The sequence below is a fragment of the Scleropages formosus genome, chromosome 11, assembly GCF_900964775.1.
Source record: "Scleropages formosus chromosome 11, fSclFor1.1, whole genome shotgun sequence".
Lineage (NCBI taxonomy): Eukaryota > Metazoa > Chordata > Actinopteri > Osteoglossiformes > Osteoglossidae > Scleropages > Scleropages formosus.
Genome location: NC_041816.1, coordinates 21,244,365 through 21,261,952, shown reverse-complemented (window position 1 = coordinate 21,261,952; position 17,588 = coordinate 21,244,365). Strand labels below are relative to the sequence as shown.

At 41.5% G+C, this 17,588-nt stretch overlaps 1 protein-coding gene across 3 annotated transcripts; it reads right to left on the bottom strand.

Moving 5' to 3' along the window:
• Window positions 1-340: 340 nt before the first annotated feature.
• Window positions 341-17,396, bottom strand: LOC108940795 (oxysterols receptor LXR-alpha-like). Of its 3 annotated transcripts, none has more exons than XM_018763163.2 (10): window positions 17,363-17,396; window positions 12,647-12,730; window positions 6,785-7,051; window positions 4,616-4,882; window positions 3,668-3,876; window positions 3,155-3,334; window positions 2,463-2,562; window positions 2,080-2,193; window positions 1,776-1,870; window positions 341-1,563 (listed from the first exon to the last, which is right to left on the bottom strand). In XM_018763163.2, the coding sequence occupies exons 2-10, from the start codon at window positions 12,687-12,689 to the stop codon at window positions 1,417-1,419; spliced, it is 1,422 nt and encodes a 473-aa protein (XP_018618679.1). In that variant the 5' UTR covers window positions 12,690-12,730; window positions 17,363-17,396; the 3' UTR covers window positions 341-1,416. The 3 variants fall into 3 exon arrangements, with proteins under 3 accessions (XP_018618679.1, XP_018618678.1, XP_018618680.1); XM_018763162.2 differs by lacking the exon at window positions 17,363-17,396 and adding an exon at window positions 16,775-16,945; XM_018763164.2 differs by lacking the exon at window positions 17,363-17,396 and adding an exon at window positions 14,800-14,817.
• Window positions 17,397-17,588: the final 192 nt, after the last annotated feature.

Below are 17,588 nucleotides of genomic sequence, written 5' to 3'. Positions count from 1 at the left end.
CTGTCTTGCAATGGACTGGCATCCCATCCAGGGTGTAACATCCTTGGCTTTGAGTCCTGTGCCTCGAGGTCCACAGAAAACACCCACATCGATCAACCATGTATAAAACAAAGGGATTGGACTGAGAACACCTTAAAATCTGCTTTCCTTATTCAATGGAGCTTACATTCTTTGGTGAGTTAAGCCATACATTTACTTAGCTGACACTTTTCTCCAAAGCAATTTACAATGTTAAGATACTTCACAATTAATACAGCTAGGTAATTTTACTGAAGCAATTTAGAGTAAATACTTTTCTCAAGGGTACTACAGCCAGATGTGAGATTCAAACCTGCAACCTTTGGGTCCCAAGGCAGCAGCTCTAACCACTATGCTACCAGCTGTCCCATGACACTAAGCCTAATTTTTAGATCTCTTAAATCAAGTATCTTGAAAGGATTTGTTTTACACAGCTTATGACACAAGTTTTCTTGAAATAAATCTTTGCTGTCTTGCTGTCCTTTTCATGTAATGCACTCCTTGTATTTTTCTCTTTGGAGAAAAGCATCTGCTGAATGAATAAATGTAAATGTATATCTCAGGTACAAAATAAAGCAAAACATTTTCTCCTCTAAATTTAAAAAAAGGTTGCATTGTACTGTGTATCCAAGTATGCACTTACTGATGTGTATGCTTGGCTATAGTTGAAGTATACCTTTGTGTTATGTTCTGGCTCAGATTAAATGGCTTATATGTAGTTAAGGCCTAGCCATACCAAAAAAAAAAAAAAAAAAAAAAAGTTAAGTAGCATATCCTTACTGCCCTGTCCATCTAGAAGAGCTGTGACAAAGGGCTGCTATAAGCCTTTTAGTCATTTTAATAGTGAGGCCAGTTTAAGGGTCAGATAATCAATAAAGTAAAAGTGCAGTTATTAAACACGACAAGCCAATGAATTCACTCTGCATGGGTTGTGCCAAGGGGGAGTCTGAGGACCAGACAAGGTGGTCTCTGTTCAACCTTGAGCTCAACAACGAGAAACAAGTGGAAAAAATGACCCCTTGAAGCCAGTAGACAGATCAAAGCATGGCAGAAGGTGCAAACGTAAAGATCATGAGGCTGAGAGGAAGAAAAGTCAGCTTATATATATATAAGAAAAAGTTGTAAGGTCTTGTTTTCATCAGTAAGGAAGTTCAATGTAGCTTGACCTTGTGTCATTCAAAGCCAACTAGATCCTTCTACAGAGGTAAACCCAGGGTTTGCGGCAAAAAAAAAAAAAAAAAAAAAAATAGGGCTTCATGCCCCCACCCTTGATGAGACATCCTATCCACTAATGCCCTCTGGGTTTTCTTCAAGACTGGGGACATGGGGCTGGCTGCTAAAATGTTACTTTTTGGAAGGGGAAAGGGAGCTGATGTGAGGTCCTGCAAGGTAGTCGGGTCACTCATGGACATCCCAAATCTCAGACAGCAGAGGCGGGAGCTTCTTGTCCTGAAGGCGAAGGGCGAAGACTTGCTCGGAGTGCACACTGCTGAGGGTCCGCAGACTCACCAGCTTCATCAGCATACGTGGGAACATCAGGTGGTCCTGTAGACAACCCAGAAACACAGTGGTCACCACTTCCTAATAAGGTCAACTTTTTTAATTTCAACTAATTTTCCAAGAAGAGAGCTTGATATTTAAAAAAACAACATGAAATGATTGTGTGGAAACTGGAAATACCACTAATTTTATCATATGCTGATATCAGGACACACCTAACATCGACTCGCAATGTCTTCAAATTTTCTGCTACTTACATTTGGTCTCTTGATCCTGATGTAAGAATGAAGAGCATCTACATATGGCTGCTGCAGCCTTTCCACTAAATCATGGTCTTGAACGTTGGGCCGATCTACAGAACACAAAGATAAGGTCATTACCCAGAAAGTAAGAAAGTAGACCATTACCATTCAGAAAAAATTCCAATGAGAAAGCTGTGACTGCTTGATATGGTAGGGATGGTTATAGGCCTCTGTGTGACATGACTGGATGCTGAGGGACCCTTAGCAGTCCATTTACATTGAATGCATTGAAGGCTAGCCCCAGGAACTAGAATCCCACCTGCTGAAAAGATGTTGATGGCAATGAGGAGGGCGTACTCTGCCTCATCCAAGTGTAGGTCATTCATGCCTTTGGAGAACTCAAAGATGGGGTTGATGAATTCAAACTGAAGCCCTACATAACAGAACAGGGAGAGGGGGGGGAAAAAAAAAAAAAAAAAATCTACAAACTGAAGAAAGTATATTTCTAGTTCTGTAACTAGTATTCAATATAGAGTGCTCTTCCCACACAATGACACAGCACTGAATAAAGGATCAGAAGCATAATACAAATAAAAGGCTGGCTGTACACTGAATATATTTATATCCTGCCAATTGCTGTCAATTAAAATTGCACTGCCTCAGAGTTTTATATTAACACTTTCAAAGTAAGAACTGCAGTACCTGCTTTTGCAAAGTCCTCCTTGTTGTAACTGAAGTCCTTCAAAAACGTGATACTCTCTATGGCAGGGTCATATCTTCTTGATGTTTCTAGCAGCATAATCTAGGAAAGAATGATATTAATTTGGAAATGTGCAAAACAAATGCACAATTAAAATTTTATGAAGTGGAACATAGCTGGAAAATGAAGGGGAGAAAAATGAGCTGCAAAACACACTTCATGTCAGGGTTAATCATCTGTACATGTATACACTTCCCTAACCGCCTATCTAAGGGAATGTCAGAGAACACGGTCTTGCTCCAAATGTTTAATAGAGCTAATACAGATGTAGAGGAAAGCTCACTGAGTTGTTGTTCATCAGTGGCAGCCAGTTACAGGAGTTGATGGATCTAATTGGCAGCTTTACTTCCTCCTTTTAAATAGCAGCTGAACGACACCTTAAATACCAGTGTAAGTGACCTTCAGGAGTCCATTCAAATAGGACAAGTAAAAGGAAAATTAGAACTTACTCTAGCAGTGTCTGAGTGCTTGTTTAGCTTCTAAAGGTTTCAAACAATATAAAAAGACAACTCATTTTAATTTGCTATGGTCAGAAAGAGTAAACCTGTATTTTCTCTGTTAGAATATGCTTGTTGGGAAACACCTCTATTCATGTTTTTATCCCTCCTGAGACAAGACAGAAAGCAGGGCTCACCTCAATGGTGGAGGTCTTGAGCAAGGCAATCTGGTCCTCTCGGGTCAGCTCTAAGAAACCTGGGAGCTGCTTAGCGAAGTCCACAATCTCCTGTACAGACATGATGGCCAGCTCAGTGAAGTGGGCAAAACGTTGCTGGCGAACCTCACGATTCAAAGGGTCCTGGCTCTGGGGCCACGGCTGCAGGGGTGAGGATAGGGTAGAAGAGACCACACACAGGACATCAAACAGGAAGGAGACATCACAGAATGGCACTGGATCTCGTTTATAAAGCTCCCCATTTCAAGATGTGCATGATACAAAATGCACAGTGGTTTAAAATGTAAACATAACCAGGATGGGACCTACAGCTGTGAGCTTAAACTATGCACTTAAAATTTAACTGATGAATGAAAATTGTACAGATGTTCAGTTGAACTCATGAATTAAAAACATACATATTATTATGTGCAGCAGAACTGCTTCGGTATAATTATCTAGCTTAAATAAAACCCAGGCCTCCCCAGTACTCACGGTGACTTTTGGTCGGTCAAGGAAGGACCTCTTATTGCACTGCTTCTGCATGGCCACCAGCTTCTCGATCATCTCCAGCTGCTCAGGTGCCAGCTCAGGCATATCAGCTGCTGGGCTGGGGTTCGGCGGAGCTGCAGATGCACGCGTGGTCTCATCTTCCTGCTGTTTCTTCATCTTCTTTAGCCGGATCTGCTCCTCAGAGAGGACACCTACGTGGATACAACAAGCTCTTTGTGACCACGCCAACTTATCCTTCTGCACGTTTCCCCATTCTCAACATATGTAAGAGTGTTCCATATGAATAAGAGCAGGGCAACAGTAAAGTCCAGTGAAAGAATTACTTCCTCTGGTTTAGTGAATTTCATGACAACCTTTGATTTTGCATATTCTTTGCATATCATACTCCATTGAGAAAGGCATCGGTACATAAACAGTATCCTTCAGAAAGAACGTCAGATTTGTAAGAAAAAAAAGCCAGGACGTTGTGTGTTATTTTGGCAGTGAAAAAGGTTTAAGAAAATAAGAACTGTACACAGCTTGCAGCAAACAGAGGAGGAGAAATACACTGGAAAAAGTAGAGAAAATAAAGAAGAAGTGACAGAACAGTATCTGTTCTAATGTGAGGAAACCACAAAAGTTATCATCCACAAAAGGAACTCTGTTCTTGCCTTCAAGCACAACTCCATCTGTCCTAGCCAGTAAAAGTTTACACTGCCATAGCCAATCACAACTCACTTTGATCCAGCTAATTATAGCACAAGTATCCTCAGCCAATCAACTCACTTCACTCCATCTTAGCCAATCACAGTTCACTTTGCTCCAGCTAATTACAGCCCGCTGTGTCATCCAATCACAACCCACGCTGCTCCAATTAAGCACAACCCTTACTGGTGTGGCCAAATACGTCACTAAACATAGCCCGTAGCACCTTAGCCAATTGCTACTCACACTGCTCAAGCATGCCTGCCTCCCGACACTTGCGCAGGCGGCACTCCTGGCACTTGCGCCGCATGTACATGTCCATTTCGCATTTGCCGCTGTTCTTGCAGGAGTACTGGGCACTCTTGATGACGCTGCGGCGGAAGAAGCCCTTGCAGCCCTCGCAGCTCAGCACGTTGTAGTGGAAGCCCGAGGCCTTGTCGCCGCACACGCTGCACACCTCGTTTCCCAGCATCTTGGGGGCCGGCCCCTTCTTGCGCTTCACTGGCTGGTTCTCTGCAGAGATGTGGTAAAGAGGTGGAACGTTCCTTTACCATTTCTTACCGAGTTAGGCCCGTTGTTCCGAGAATGTTGCAAGTTAAAATTTGGGAGGAGATTTCAGCAATGAAAGATTGTATTAGTTCAGATTTATGACTCATATCAATGTTCAAAAAATGTATTTGTTCCCAATATGCTACTTATTTCACTGATAAAAATAAATCAGAGTTCTACACTAGAGAAATTAAAATTTTAAACAATGTTTTGACAGTAATTCTGTCCTTGTTCTCAGTTTATACAAATGAACAGCCTTTAATAAAGCAGTCACACATTTGCACTTTACTTCTATATTCACTATTATTCCCTATAGTCACTTTTTTTTTGCTGGCATACCAAGTGCTTCTTTCAACTAAAAAACAAATAAAACTCGATACTACAATAACGCTACAATAAAAACAATGACTGGAATAAGAGAGAATCTTAAATACAGTGAGTAGCCAACTTAATGTAATACACACAAACTTTCACAAAATAAATAATATGCTTGAACTTACTGACACTGAGCACATTAAGTCAGGACAGAGGAGTAACTGCCACCCTTTTGGGAAGTACAATCTAGGTTTACATTTATTCATTTCCCTGATGCTTTAATCCAAAGTCATTTACAATGTTAGGCTACCAATTAGTCACCCATTTATATACAGCTGCACAATTTTTTTCATTTACATTTATTCATTTAGCAGATGCTTTCCTCCAAAGTGACGTACATCTCAAAAGAAAAATACAATGAGTGCATTACATCAACAACAGGAGAAATTTGGATAATTCTGGAGTAGTTTTGTCGTCACATTCCACAATTTGCTTTTACCAGAGCAAATCAGGGTGAGTACTTTGCTTAAGGTTAAGGGACATAAACCTGCAACTGATGAGTCCAAAAACAGTGGTAAACCACTAAACTACCTGGTTTATAACATCCCACTTCTATTCCAGCCTTACAGCCCATTTTTCAGGATCTCCACTTGGACATCATAACACTTCTTTACGCTCATCATTTTGGCTAAGTAATACATTCAATAAAATTAAATGCCAAATGTGGGAAAAAAACACATGGTGCCAGTTTGAATTTTGCAAATGGGACTGCTTCATTCCTAAAGTCTGCATTATGGAAATTGTGCTTTTCCGTATATTCATCACCCATCAAAATCAAGCAACCCATATCACAGTAAAACTGACTGTGATAACAGCAATAAAGCAGCAATTCCAAGCCTAAAAGTAGTATACTGCAATGTCAAATTACTGTGCAGGCTGCTTTATACATGCTGGTTGGGAGACAAGTGATGCGAGTCACATTCTGAACAGATGGTGTTTAAAGAAGGCTGTCTTGGGAGGACTTTGAATGTAACCCATGAAATAAGAATGGGGCGCTCCCGAAACCACAAACTGAGCTCATTTAGCCAAATGAGGAGTTATTCTACACATGAGTAAGCACATATTTAGCTCAAGAAATTTTACATACCACTCATTAATGAATACTGCACCTTAAGTTTAAGGAAAGTAGTGACATAATCCTACTGGGGTTTAAATGAGTTTGTATTTTCATTGGTCATATTTATTTAGTTTGCTCCTTAATTGTATCCTGCAACAGTCATAATAAGGCTTCTGGCAAAAAGAGGCTTTATTAGAGTATGTTTCATTTTTCATTGAGCTGTATTGTATTGTATTATAGGGTGGCAAATCTAAAATGCCCTTAGCATGTGCATATATGAGTGAAAGTATACAGTGGCCCAGCAGTGAACCGTCAGAGTGTACCCTGCCTCAAGTCCTAAACTTCCAGGACAGGCCCTGGATCACTGCAAACCTGCAGTTACTTGGATGGATGGACTCAAATTTTTGCTAAAATTTTTTGAAAATAACCAGTACCTGTATCAGAGGTGAGCATGTCACTTGCAGGGTCAAGCTTGACATTGACAGACTCCACAGAGAGAGGAGAGCTCAGCTCTGGCCCTCTGGAGTCATCTGGAGGTCCCTGGGAGCCTGCTGAAGTGCCATTCTGCGAGGCAGGGAAATCGGCTGGGTCGGGGAGAGGCAAAGATCCATCGCGATTACCCTTCACCACCCTGACAACATGGTCGTGCGCTTCCTCCGCACTGGAGTCGCCTCGACTTGCATCAAACGCTTTACTCCCACCTGTAACGTGCACACATACAAATCACAGTCGGAAACATTTTACACAAACCACACCACAGACAGAATATACACAAACACGGTGGTGGTCAATAAATTCTACCATGCACAGATTACATGTAACCACAGCAGTGCCACACAGTGACCAGTCTTACACTTACTGACTATACTACATATAATGCAGAAACACATCACTCTCATCTATTCATTTACCAGAAGCTTTTCTCCAAAGCAATGCACTTCTCAGAGAACACAAAAGGCACATTACACCTATAGAAGAGACCTAGATGCAGGCATGATTCTTGAAGTACTGTCAATTTGTCTCATACCACTGTATAAACCAGCAGGCATTAGACAAGTAGCTGCATATGTTTTTAAAAAAAAAAAAAAAAAAAAATTTTAAAATATAACATAGTACATATTTATGGGCACACAGGACATTGGGGCCAAGAAATGAGCCCAAAAGATGTGTTCTGAGACCCTTCTTCAATGTTTGTGAGAGATTCAGCAGTTCTGAGTGAGAGAGGGAGGTCATTGCACCATACTGGAGCCAGCACAAAACTCAGGATTACATCTTGCTCTTTCAGAAGAACCTAGATTTACACAATACTCCTCAAAGGTCTGTTCTGCCTACCACCGCAGGAAGGAACAGAGAACACCAAAGATGAGAAATCAGACCACCTTGTTAGAGAATCCTCCCGCACCCAAACAGGAAGACAAAAAGACAAGAGGAACTTGGGCCCATCGGATCCTCCTATAGGAGACTCAACCGAGAAATGCTGAGTCACCATCACCTCCCTAGAAGCAGTGCTTTTGGACCATGGGATATGTGGCACACTCCAGGGAGTACCTCATGAATCCTCCTACAATTTAGGCCCTCAAGCAGCTTACTTCATGCTGGTCAGGTTTCATCCACGTCTCACTGGGTCATCTGCCAAGTTCCTGGAATGACGCAATGCTGCCAGTAAACACGCTCAACTCCCATCACTGCATCTAATAATCACTTTAATTGCAGAGGAGAAAGTCTGCACCACAGATCCATTTTGGATCAGAGTATGAACAGCCATGTTGCCAATTTTAATTTACTGCTCATAAAGAAACAAGTGCCCAAATAGGACCAAAGTCTGCAGACAACCCTGTTGTGTGGAAGGCAGGACATTTCCCAGCGGTCTGATCTCCCCAGCACCTCAGTTCTCAGCAATGTGCCCAGTGTCCTGCTAGCAAACTCTTCGCCAACCTCCTCCCTCAGGAGGAGCTTCACGAGACCACCAGGTTCACAGGGCCCCCCAAGGGGCCTCAGAGTAACCATATTTACATTACATATTCTTCTCAGCTGGGAGAAGCTGGCATTCAGCCTATGGGAGCTGTGTTTTGCTCGTTGTGATCAAGGGTGGGTCTTCAAAAAACATCTAAAAACACTACTTCAGCCATACGATACACTGCCACACAACAATTCAAGATGCGCAAAATCTAGGTTGAGATCATCATCACTGGTATTAAGGTCTAAACAAAAAGTTATGACTGTACCTGATATCGGGGTTTGGCCAGTATTAAAAACTCCTGCATGGGTAAATTTTGGGCTTGACACTGATGTGAACACTGGGAGTATCGCCCCCATTGACGCTTTCTGCATCCAGCCTCTTGACAAAACAAACCAAAATGTATGTATATATAATAAGCAATAACTTATCTCCACAACTTCATATTCAGTGCATGTTCTGTGTTACACGCGGTACACTGTGCTGTCTTCCTCCATCAATCCCCAGCAGGGAACAGAGAGAGTAACCTGGAATGTATAGGAAGATCCCAGGGGGAGAACGTATTAAAAAAAAAAAAAAAAAAAAAAAAGTTTCACTTTAAATGCCGACCGCATGTCTCATGCGGGACTTTATAAACTGGCCAGAAGAAATGACTGATCACAAACATGTTTGTCAGCATCCGGTTTATTTAAGCTTGCAGTCAAAAAGAGGGTAACAAAAGAAACACCTGTTTATTCACCGAGTAGTTTCTGGATATAACAATAATACATTTAAATAAACAAGCAGAGAAGGTGGTGAGAAACTCCATGCCCCCCCCCCCCCGCAGATTTTAAGTTTCTATTCTGAGTTTGTTTTGTAAATCCCCCCCCCCCCCACCCCCACCCACTGCTTATAGCAACAATTCAGGTCTTTTATGCTTTGAGAAATTATAAACAATATATTAGAGAACAAAATAATAAAAAAATAAACTTTGAAATGTTTGTACCTTTGAAATTTTCCAAGATGAATAACTGTAACACAAACCAAGCGCGTGCTCACACACACACACACACACACACACACACACACACACACACACACACACACACACACAGAAACCACTCGTCCCTTTTTCCATACCCTGCTTTTGTCTATGTTGCTATGACCAAATTCTGTACTGTCCTGCTACAAATTTAAATGTCTCAATAATAGGAAGTATCAAACTGTTCTTTATACAGCAGTGCCCGAGAACCAGAATAAACCCACCGTACAAGAAATATTTGCAGTTAGCATGCAACAAATTATACAGAATCCACCACTGACAATGTCCCTTCCTTACAACACACTGATGGAGCATTAGCAAAAATACAGGATCATGTGCTACACTCAGATCTTTACACGCAGTACAGCTGGAATTATTCAGTGTCAGACATCACGAGGCCCGCTTTTTTTTTTTTTTTTTTTAAACCTTACATTATCATGTTTCATCCACTATAACTAAATACACAACTTGGATGTTTTGCATTACCGCTTAACAAAAACACAAAATCTGGTATATGGAAAACCCGTAAATAAATATTATCGCAATACAGATAATATTGCATAACCATACAAAAGGCCACAAATGGCACATACCCACTGAAATGCCAGGCGATATGTGGAGGGGCAAAGGTTAAATACAAGCGAACTTTGTGCCATAAGTTCTTGCTACCATGCAATTCTTACAAATATTCTCATGACCAAAGGTGGGGAACGTTATCAGAGAGCATACAGCACTGTCAACAGCCCCCTGTGACAGCGAATTAAACATGTATTTAGTTCATTGAATATGCTGACATTCACCCTTTACAGGTGTGAACTGCAATGCTTTTGCTCACATGCATCGCAAGGCGAAAAAACTCAAGACTCGGTTCTGTTTAACATGGCCCAGGGTCTGACCAACAGCCCCCATCTGGACTGGCTGGCCTGTGACCTGGACGTCAGTCAGGGATAAGCAGCGCTATGTAAATCTGTTGTGCAATTAATAAGGAAAAGGAAGCAGGGGAAAGGGAAAACTCATGATTGAAGTGAAAATAAACTTTCTCTCATTCAGAACTGCTGAAACTCTTGTCTACATTCAAGAACGGTATGGAAACTCATCTTTTCAGGGCTCACTTCGCCCAACATCTCTGAAGCTCATGCATGGTGTAAATGTTCATGCACTGTAACTTTGTGATCATGCCCAGATGAGGCTTTACACAGCCGCCCCTGTACTGTATGTAAATGTTTGTATACTTTGGGAGGGGGGGGATGTACGAAGGTGATCAGGAATTGTCCATCCTGAGTTTTGTGCACCTACTCGTGCGATGAACATCGGTGCATGAAGTGGAAAGAAACAAACTAAAGTTTACTCAAGAATCACACATCTGAAACTGTCTCTTTCTCCTAATGTCATGCACAAATTGTATTTCTGAGATGCACGTTGCTTTGAAGAAAAGTTTCTGCTAAATGAATAAATTTAAATGTAAAAGTAAAAAAAAATAAATCTGTGCATAAAAATTCAAGACTTTCCAGCAATGCTGTTTCAATGAACGCATCAGTCGGGATAAGATGCAACCCGCTGCAACTCTTTGACCGCACACCTTCTTAGTATTGTCAGTTGTTGCAGTCTGTATGTCAATAGATGTGTGTCAATAACTGTGAGATGTACATCGTATTGGAGAAAAGCATCTACTAAATGAATAAATAAAATAACTGGTATACCAAGCAGTAGTCAGACCCTGTGGTCAGAACAGAGAAACCAGTCCACAGACAGTTGTATTATACGCTGCACTAAACTCCAACCTTAAACTCACACACACACTTTCTGAACCGCTTGTCCCATACGGGGTTGCGGGGAGCCGAATCCGGCAACTCGGGGCGTAGGGCTGGAGGGGGAGGGGACACACCCAGGACGAGATGCCAGTCCATAGTAAGGCACCCCAAGCGGGACTTGAACCCCAGACCCACCGGAGAGCAGGACCCGGTCCAACTCACTGCGCCACCGTGCCCCCCCAACCTTAAACTGAAAAAAGAAAATCTGTGATTTTTCCCATTTCTGCCAAAATAGGGACCCTAACCCCTGCAAACAAACATACTAAGACATGTTGCCTCTAGTAAACAAACTTTCCACAACAAAAATCAATCAAGAACACACACCGTCGATCCAAAAAAACAGAACAGGAGTAGTCGCCCCCACAACTACACACACAGCCATTACAACTCATTATGTCTTTACCAACACAGAATTCCTTTCGTAAGAGAGACCGGCTATTACTGTATATTTTACTCAGACTGTTCTGCAAAACTGTTCTATAGAAATGTCACACCAGTGCCTTTACCGCTCCCTATTTCTAGCTGCACATCACGCATGGAAATGAGCAAAAAGTTATTTAAATACACAAATCTAGCTGACACTTTTGTCCAAAGTGAGTTACATTAACCTACCAACAATTATTTGCCCGTTTACACAGCTGTCCAATTTTTATTGGAGCTATTCCAGGGCAAGTTTCTTGTTGAAGGGTACTACAGCAAGAGGTGGGACTCAAATCCGTAACCTCAAAATCCAAAAGAGGCTGCTCTAACCACTATGCTACCTGCCGCCCCTATAAGACCTATATTTCACGTATAACACATTTAATAAACACAATTATGCAATTTCTACGAATTCCAGCTTGTTAACCGATACACACATATATATTTAACCTATACATATCCTATAAGAACATGCTATGTTCAACTTCGCTTTTTATCACCACTTTCGTTACCATGGTAACGCCAGGCTTCTTACTAGCACTGTTAGAATAATCTACACTCACAACAGCAATATACAAGCTGTACAAACTGTGGAAGTAAAGCAACTTAGGAATACCACAGTCTTACTCTCCTTGGATATACTTTATTGCCAATGGCTCAGAAGGTACACATATGTCACTCAGGTTTTGGGAAAAAAAAAAAATACAGAACAATGCACCTTAAAAAATATTCTACTGAAAAATTTTATCATCAGAAATTCATAACTTGACTGGTGGTAACTTTTGGAGGCAATGTACTTATCCTAAACTGTTCCACTTACAATATCAAATTTATACAACTTTTATCATTTATGAGTAACTTGTAGTACAAATGCAGCCATGTTTGTTGCCTTAGATGAAGTTGGCAGCTTATTAAAGGTTAATATTTTTATTGTGTTTTCACTAGTAATTCAACAAAAAAAAAATATATATAACTGCCACAACATATCCTCTGTTTATTGGTTTCCAACAGTCTGTGCTGTTACTTTAAGATAAAACAACTATGATTTCTGTCAATAACGAGTTGATAAAAATAAAGAAATGCTTACCGTGACCAACATCAGCGATATTAGTCGCAGACAGTGTGGACATCTTCTGCACAGCAGCTTGTCATAACGGAATCAATCTTCACCCTGTTCGGTCCAAAACAGGGGAAAGTCAATATTTTCGGACTAAATTATAACACTGTTCCGTTTGTTGAAACATTACAAGGATGTAACACAGAAGGGAGGCAGTGCGCTTTTCGATATGTTACTGAAACCATACGATCAAGCCGAGAGTCGTTCCACTTGTTTCAATTAAATTTATAAATACATATAAATGCCTTTCTCCATATTAGGTCTAGTATTTGGGGTGTTACGTGGCAACCAAACTAACCATGTTACTTAAACTGAGCTAAGACAACAGAACACTAGAGACTACAGCTTGGTAAACTGATGAAAATAAACTGTGTGTTTCGCAATGCAAACAACGCTAATCTGCCAACCGGTGACCTCCATTCGGAAAATTAGTATAAGACAGCGATGATCCTCCGTGCAAAGGTCCCTAAATCACCTGCAAGCTCAATGTTAATCCATGTTAAAGACTGCAAAATAAAGGCAAGAAGACACTGAGCTTCTTCATCACATACTACCAAATCAAGCTGCGTTCAGATGAATAATAATAATAAAAAATGTCACCATACATGCAGATTATATGGCCATTTGCATTAATGAGAAATTACCACTGCATCGTCTCATTTGCCCTGATCATTGTGTGGAATAGGACAATGGACAAGTGTCTTTCCCGCCACTCAGGGTGGCAGTGTACAGCACAGCAGCTCACGCTGCTTTCTAGTACTACCTGAAGTTTGCTGGTTCGGATGTCACTGTGTGCAGTACTCCTGAACCAGGCTCACCTTGAACTGCTCCTGTCAATACCCTGCTGTATAAAGATACTGCAGATAAAAGCAACACTATCATAAACACTTTTCCAAGTGAAGGTAAATTAAAAAAATTAATAATTGCAAGGCAATCAAAAATCTACTGTCCTAGAGCAGCCATCCATTGATAGGTGTGGGCAGGCTGTGTACAATACAAAAACATTATGTTAAAGGGTCCTTCTTGAATCCTAAGTAGTGCCAAACAATCTTCCTGCAATGTTCTGGGTAAGGATCAGATGGGCAGCAGAGGCTCCCTGCTGTACACACTGTGTAGATATGTTGAGATCGTGTCTCACTTCAGCTCCAGAGATGTTAGTAGACACTGTCATTTTATCAAAAGGTTCTATAGAAAGTATATAACACATTTTAACTGAAAGATGTTTTTTCCCCTCCTTTAAATGAGGATGACATGGTGGAAAAGTAGAAAGCACTGATGCCTAAACCAATCCTTGGCTATGGGTTTAAATCTGGCACAGTGTGTGTGAAGTAAGTGTGCTCTACATGTTTTCATGTGGAGGTCAAACACAAATGATTGAATTTCTAGTTACCTTTTTTTGTACAAAAACTTGATAACCGTATGCTGACCCTCCACACAACCTGCGGTGTCCACCTCTACAATGGATCATCAATGCTTTGCATTCTTTATAGTCTTCGTGAAACGATCGTGGTATTGCGGTCTTGCGCGTTGCACAAAGGGACAATTTGTCATTACAGCTGGAGCAACTGAGTGTAAGGTCCTTTTTTGCAAACGTAAACAGGTGCATTCCTGGGATTTGAACCAACAACCTTCAGGTTACAAGCCTACAGTGTTAATCATTACGCCACCTACTTGCGTGGCAAAAAATGATATTTGTAATGGCTAAATTCCATGTTCCCCGTTACAGAACCAAGCTGCCGTGAAAAACTTTCCAAATCACATTTCAGGTGTACGTGTTTTATCACCTAAGGGAAGGCATTATCCAGTATGTACAAAAAGCTAACGATGTCCTAAGGCAAAATTAAAAAAAACAAGATTTTAAAATGCACAATACAAAAAATTCATCCAAGCAACCAAACTACGGCAGATGCAGCACAGTCGTTCTACCAAACTTCAGTACACTTTTTTTCTTCTTTTTTTTTTAAACAAACAAAGAAAGTTATGTTTTGGCATTTTACTTATAAATCTTGGGAAGCATGTGTGTTACAAAAACCTTACAGTGTATAGCATCCACATATTACGCAGAGTTCAGATCTACATTATTGTATTCTATAAAATCATCACTTTACCTGCATTGCCCATACCTTCTTAAAAACAAAAAGCGAACCGCAAAGGACTGAACGATCCGGGAGCGTCGCCATGCAGTGACCGTTTCCATCAACCACTCTCCGTTTTATAAATTAGGCTCCTTCACATTTGTGGAGCTCTGATGAAAGAGAGAGACAGAAATACAAGGATACGAAAGCAGAAAGCAAGGCAGAGGAGAGCTCCGGAGCTGGGGAGGTTACTCCAGGTCGTTCACACCGCTATGAAATCCCCCGCAGGGCCCTTGCAAGCTTCTTCCAGCTCAACTGTCTGCACTATTTTCCAAGGTAACCACCCCTTACTACGCATAATCACAAACACTTCCCACTTGGCCAAACATAAACAACTGTATCCTTGGGGAATAACATGAGGGCTTCATTGTACAATCAGAGAGCGAGAGACAGACAGAAGAACATTCACAACTTCCTCTGTGATACACCAGATAGCACCTAATAACAGTGGAACTCTGCAAAAAAAAGTATACTGACATTAAAAGGGGGGAAAAAATGATGCAAATTCACAAAATAGAAGGGATTTTTAACAACATTTGAAAATATGACATCTAAAAAAAAAGGATGACAACTTGGGGCCCCATTTGTGATTTGACTGAAAACCCAAAAAGAGAGTCAGTACATTATGTCAAACATACAAATATCCCACATAAAGGTGCTAAAATGACACCTGGAATACAGCCTCTGCAAGTTTCTTCAAAATACAGAGAATTACGACAAGATACCCATTAAACTTTACACACTTATATTACCGACGGGACTGTAGCTATACGCTCGATTCTCCAGAAAAACCCCGGGCTCAAACGGGACTTCCGCAACGTTACACCTAGACGACTAGACGCCAAAATCATCATCATCATCATCATCATGTGTTCAACAAGTATAAAACTTAAGCTCCCAAAGGAAAGAGATCAAAATGTGTTTATGTTAATGAGAACATGGAATAAACTCCAGACAACTATATTAGTTAAAGGGTGTGTTTCCTCAATGATGGGGGGGGGGGAAGGAGCATAGTGCTGGGACACATGTGGAGGCAGGGTAAGTGTGACCTGGCGTAACCCCTTCAGGTCCAATGTGCCATACAACCTGTAAGATTGTAGCCACCTTTGTACGGCGAACAGGCCCACATTTACCGGGTGAGTGCAATGAGAAAATATAGTCAAAAGGTTTTTTTAAGGAATAACTTTGAGGCACAGGGCAACTGTTTTAAAGCTGAGACCGGTGAGTGACAGGAGCGAAACGTACTGTGGTACTGGAGGGTACAGCCAGTGGGTATTTCACTGCACTTCTCTGGACACAGTTAGCCCTCCATCACGCAGGGCTACAGCTTTCAGTAAAATTAAAAACAAGATGCTGGATTTTTTTTTTTTTTTTTTCCCCCCCCGGGCATCAAAAGTAACGATTCTCTATTAAATGAAGGATTCTAAGACTTCGAGATACTTCCATTCATTCAGCCATGTGCCACATGTGTGTCCTTGGCAGGAGGAATAGAAAACATGCGAGAAATATATAATAATAAATAATTGCGAGGGATTATAATAATAATAATAATTACATGTTACGATCCGTTTGAAAACACTCACGGTGAGCCAATGGTCCTCAAAAAAAAAAAAAAAAAAAGAAAAAAAAGAAAACTAGGCACTTCCTCCTGATCTGAAACTCGGATGGAGATCATTTGATCTTCACAAATCCTAAAACATGTTCAGCACAGACTAGCCTAGTTAGCATCGCATCGGTAATCGTTCCCGGCACGGCCGCGGGCTGCTCCGGTCCCTGCGCAACTCGACGGGCTCGTTTAACACCGAGGCGAGGCTACGGTTACCGCACCGATACTTCAGTAATGGAGAACAGCCGGGACGCTCCTTCCACCACCACCACCACCACCAACAACAAACAAGTTTAATCACGAAGCCGGATTCGGATTAGTGATAGCTTAACTAGCAATGTAACAAGCGACAACTACCTTGGAAGACCTTCCCGTCAAACGAAGTCAGCCCGTCGGAGCATATTCCACACACGCGGCCTCAACAAAGAAATCTGACGGCTGTAAAAAAACGTAACACGAGAGCGCTCCGTGCTCCCCTTGGTTGTTTAATTCGTGCAGGTATCGCAAGCAGCTCACTAGCTGCTGGGAGTGACGTCACAAAATGCGTGCGGCGGTGGCGTAAGCAGCATTTTGCGTCGCCACGTAGCTCCGCCCAGAGGGGAAGACTGTCGTAACACGCTCAGAGTCCGCGCACTCGGGTATAGTAACCATCATAGATCCGAAGACCGTAAGCCAGTTAGTGAAAATCTGAACTATTACTGTTTTGAAGGATGCAGATCAATGTGCAAAAACAGTAACGGAAGCTTCTGAATTCTGATTACAGGAATTTTAGACGAATAACCCCCCCCCGGCCTAATCTGTACACGTATTGTCCTAGCGATGGGTCTCGTGGAAAACACGTTCCAGTTCATAACTTATTAAAAGAACAGAAGCAGGGAAATTACAGCGTTTGGTCACCCCCGACATCCTTTTCACCAAAACACTGTCTTAGCTGCTATGACTCACCCCCACGCTAGGGACTTCTTGGTTACAGCTGTGGAATTACACACATCCCATCATTCACCAGTGCGGTTGCCAGGTTGTTCAAATGAATCAAAAATGGTGGGCTTTGCGAGCAGCTGTGTGTTAAATTCTCGGGGTATATATTCAGCAAAAACACTGGGAAAGGGGGAGAACATTTATGGGGGAGTTTTATGCAAAACAAACCAGTACACTGATTAAACTACGTAGC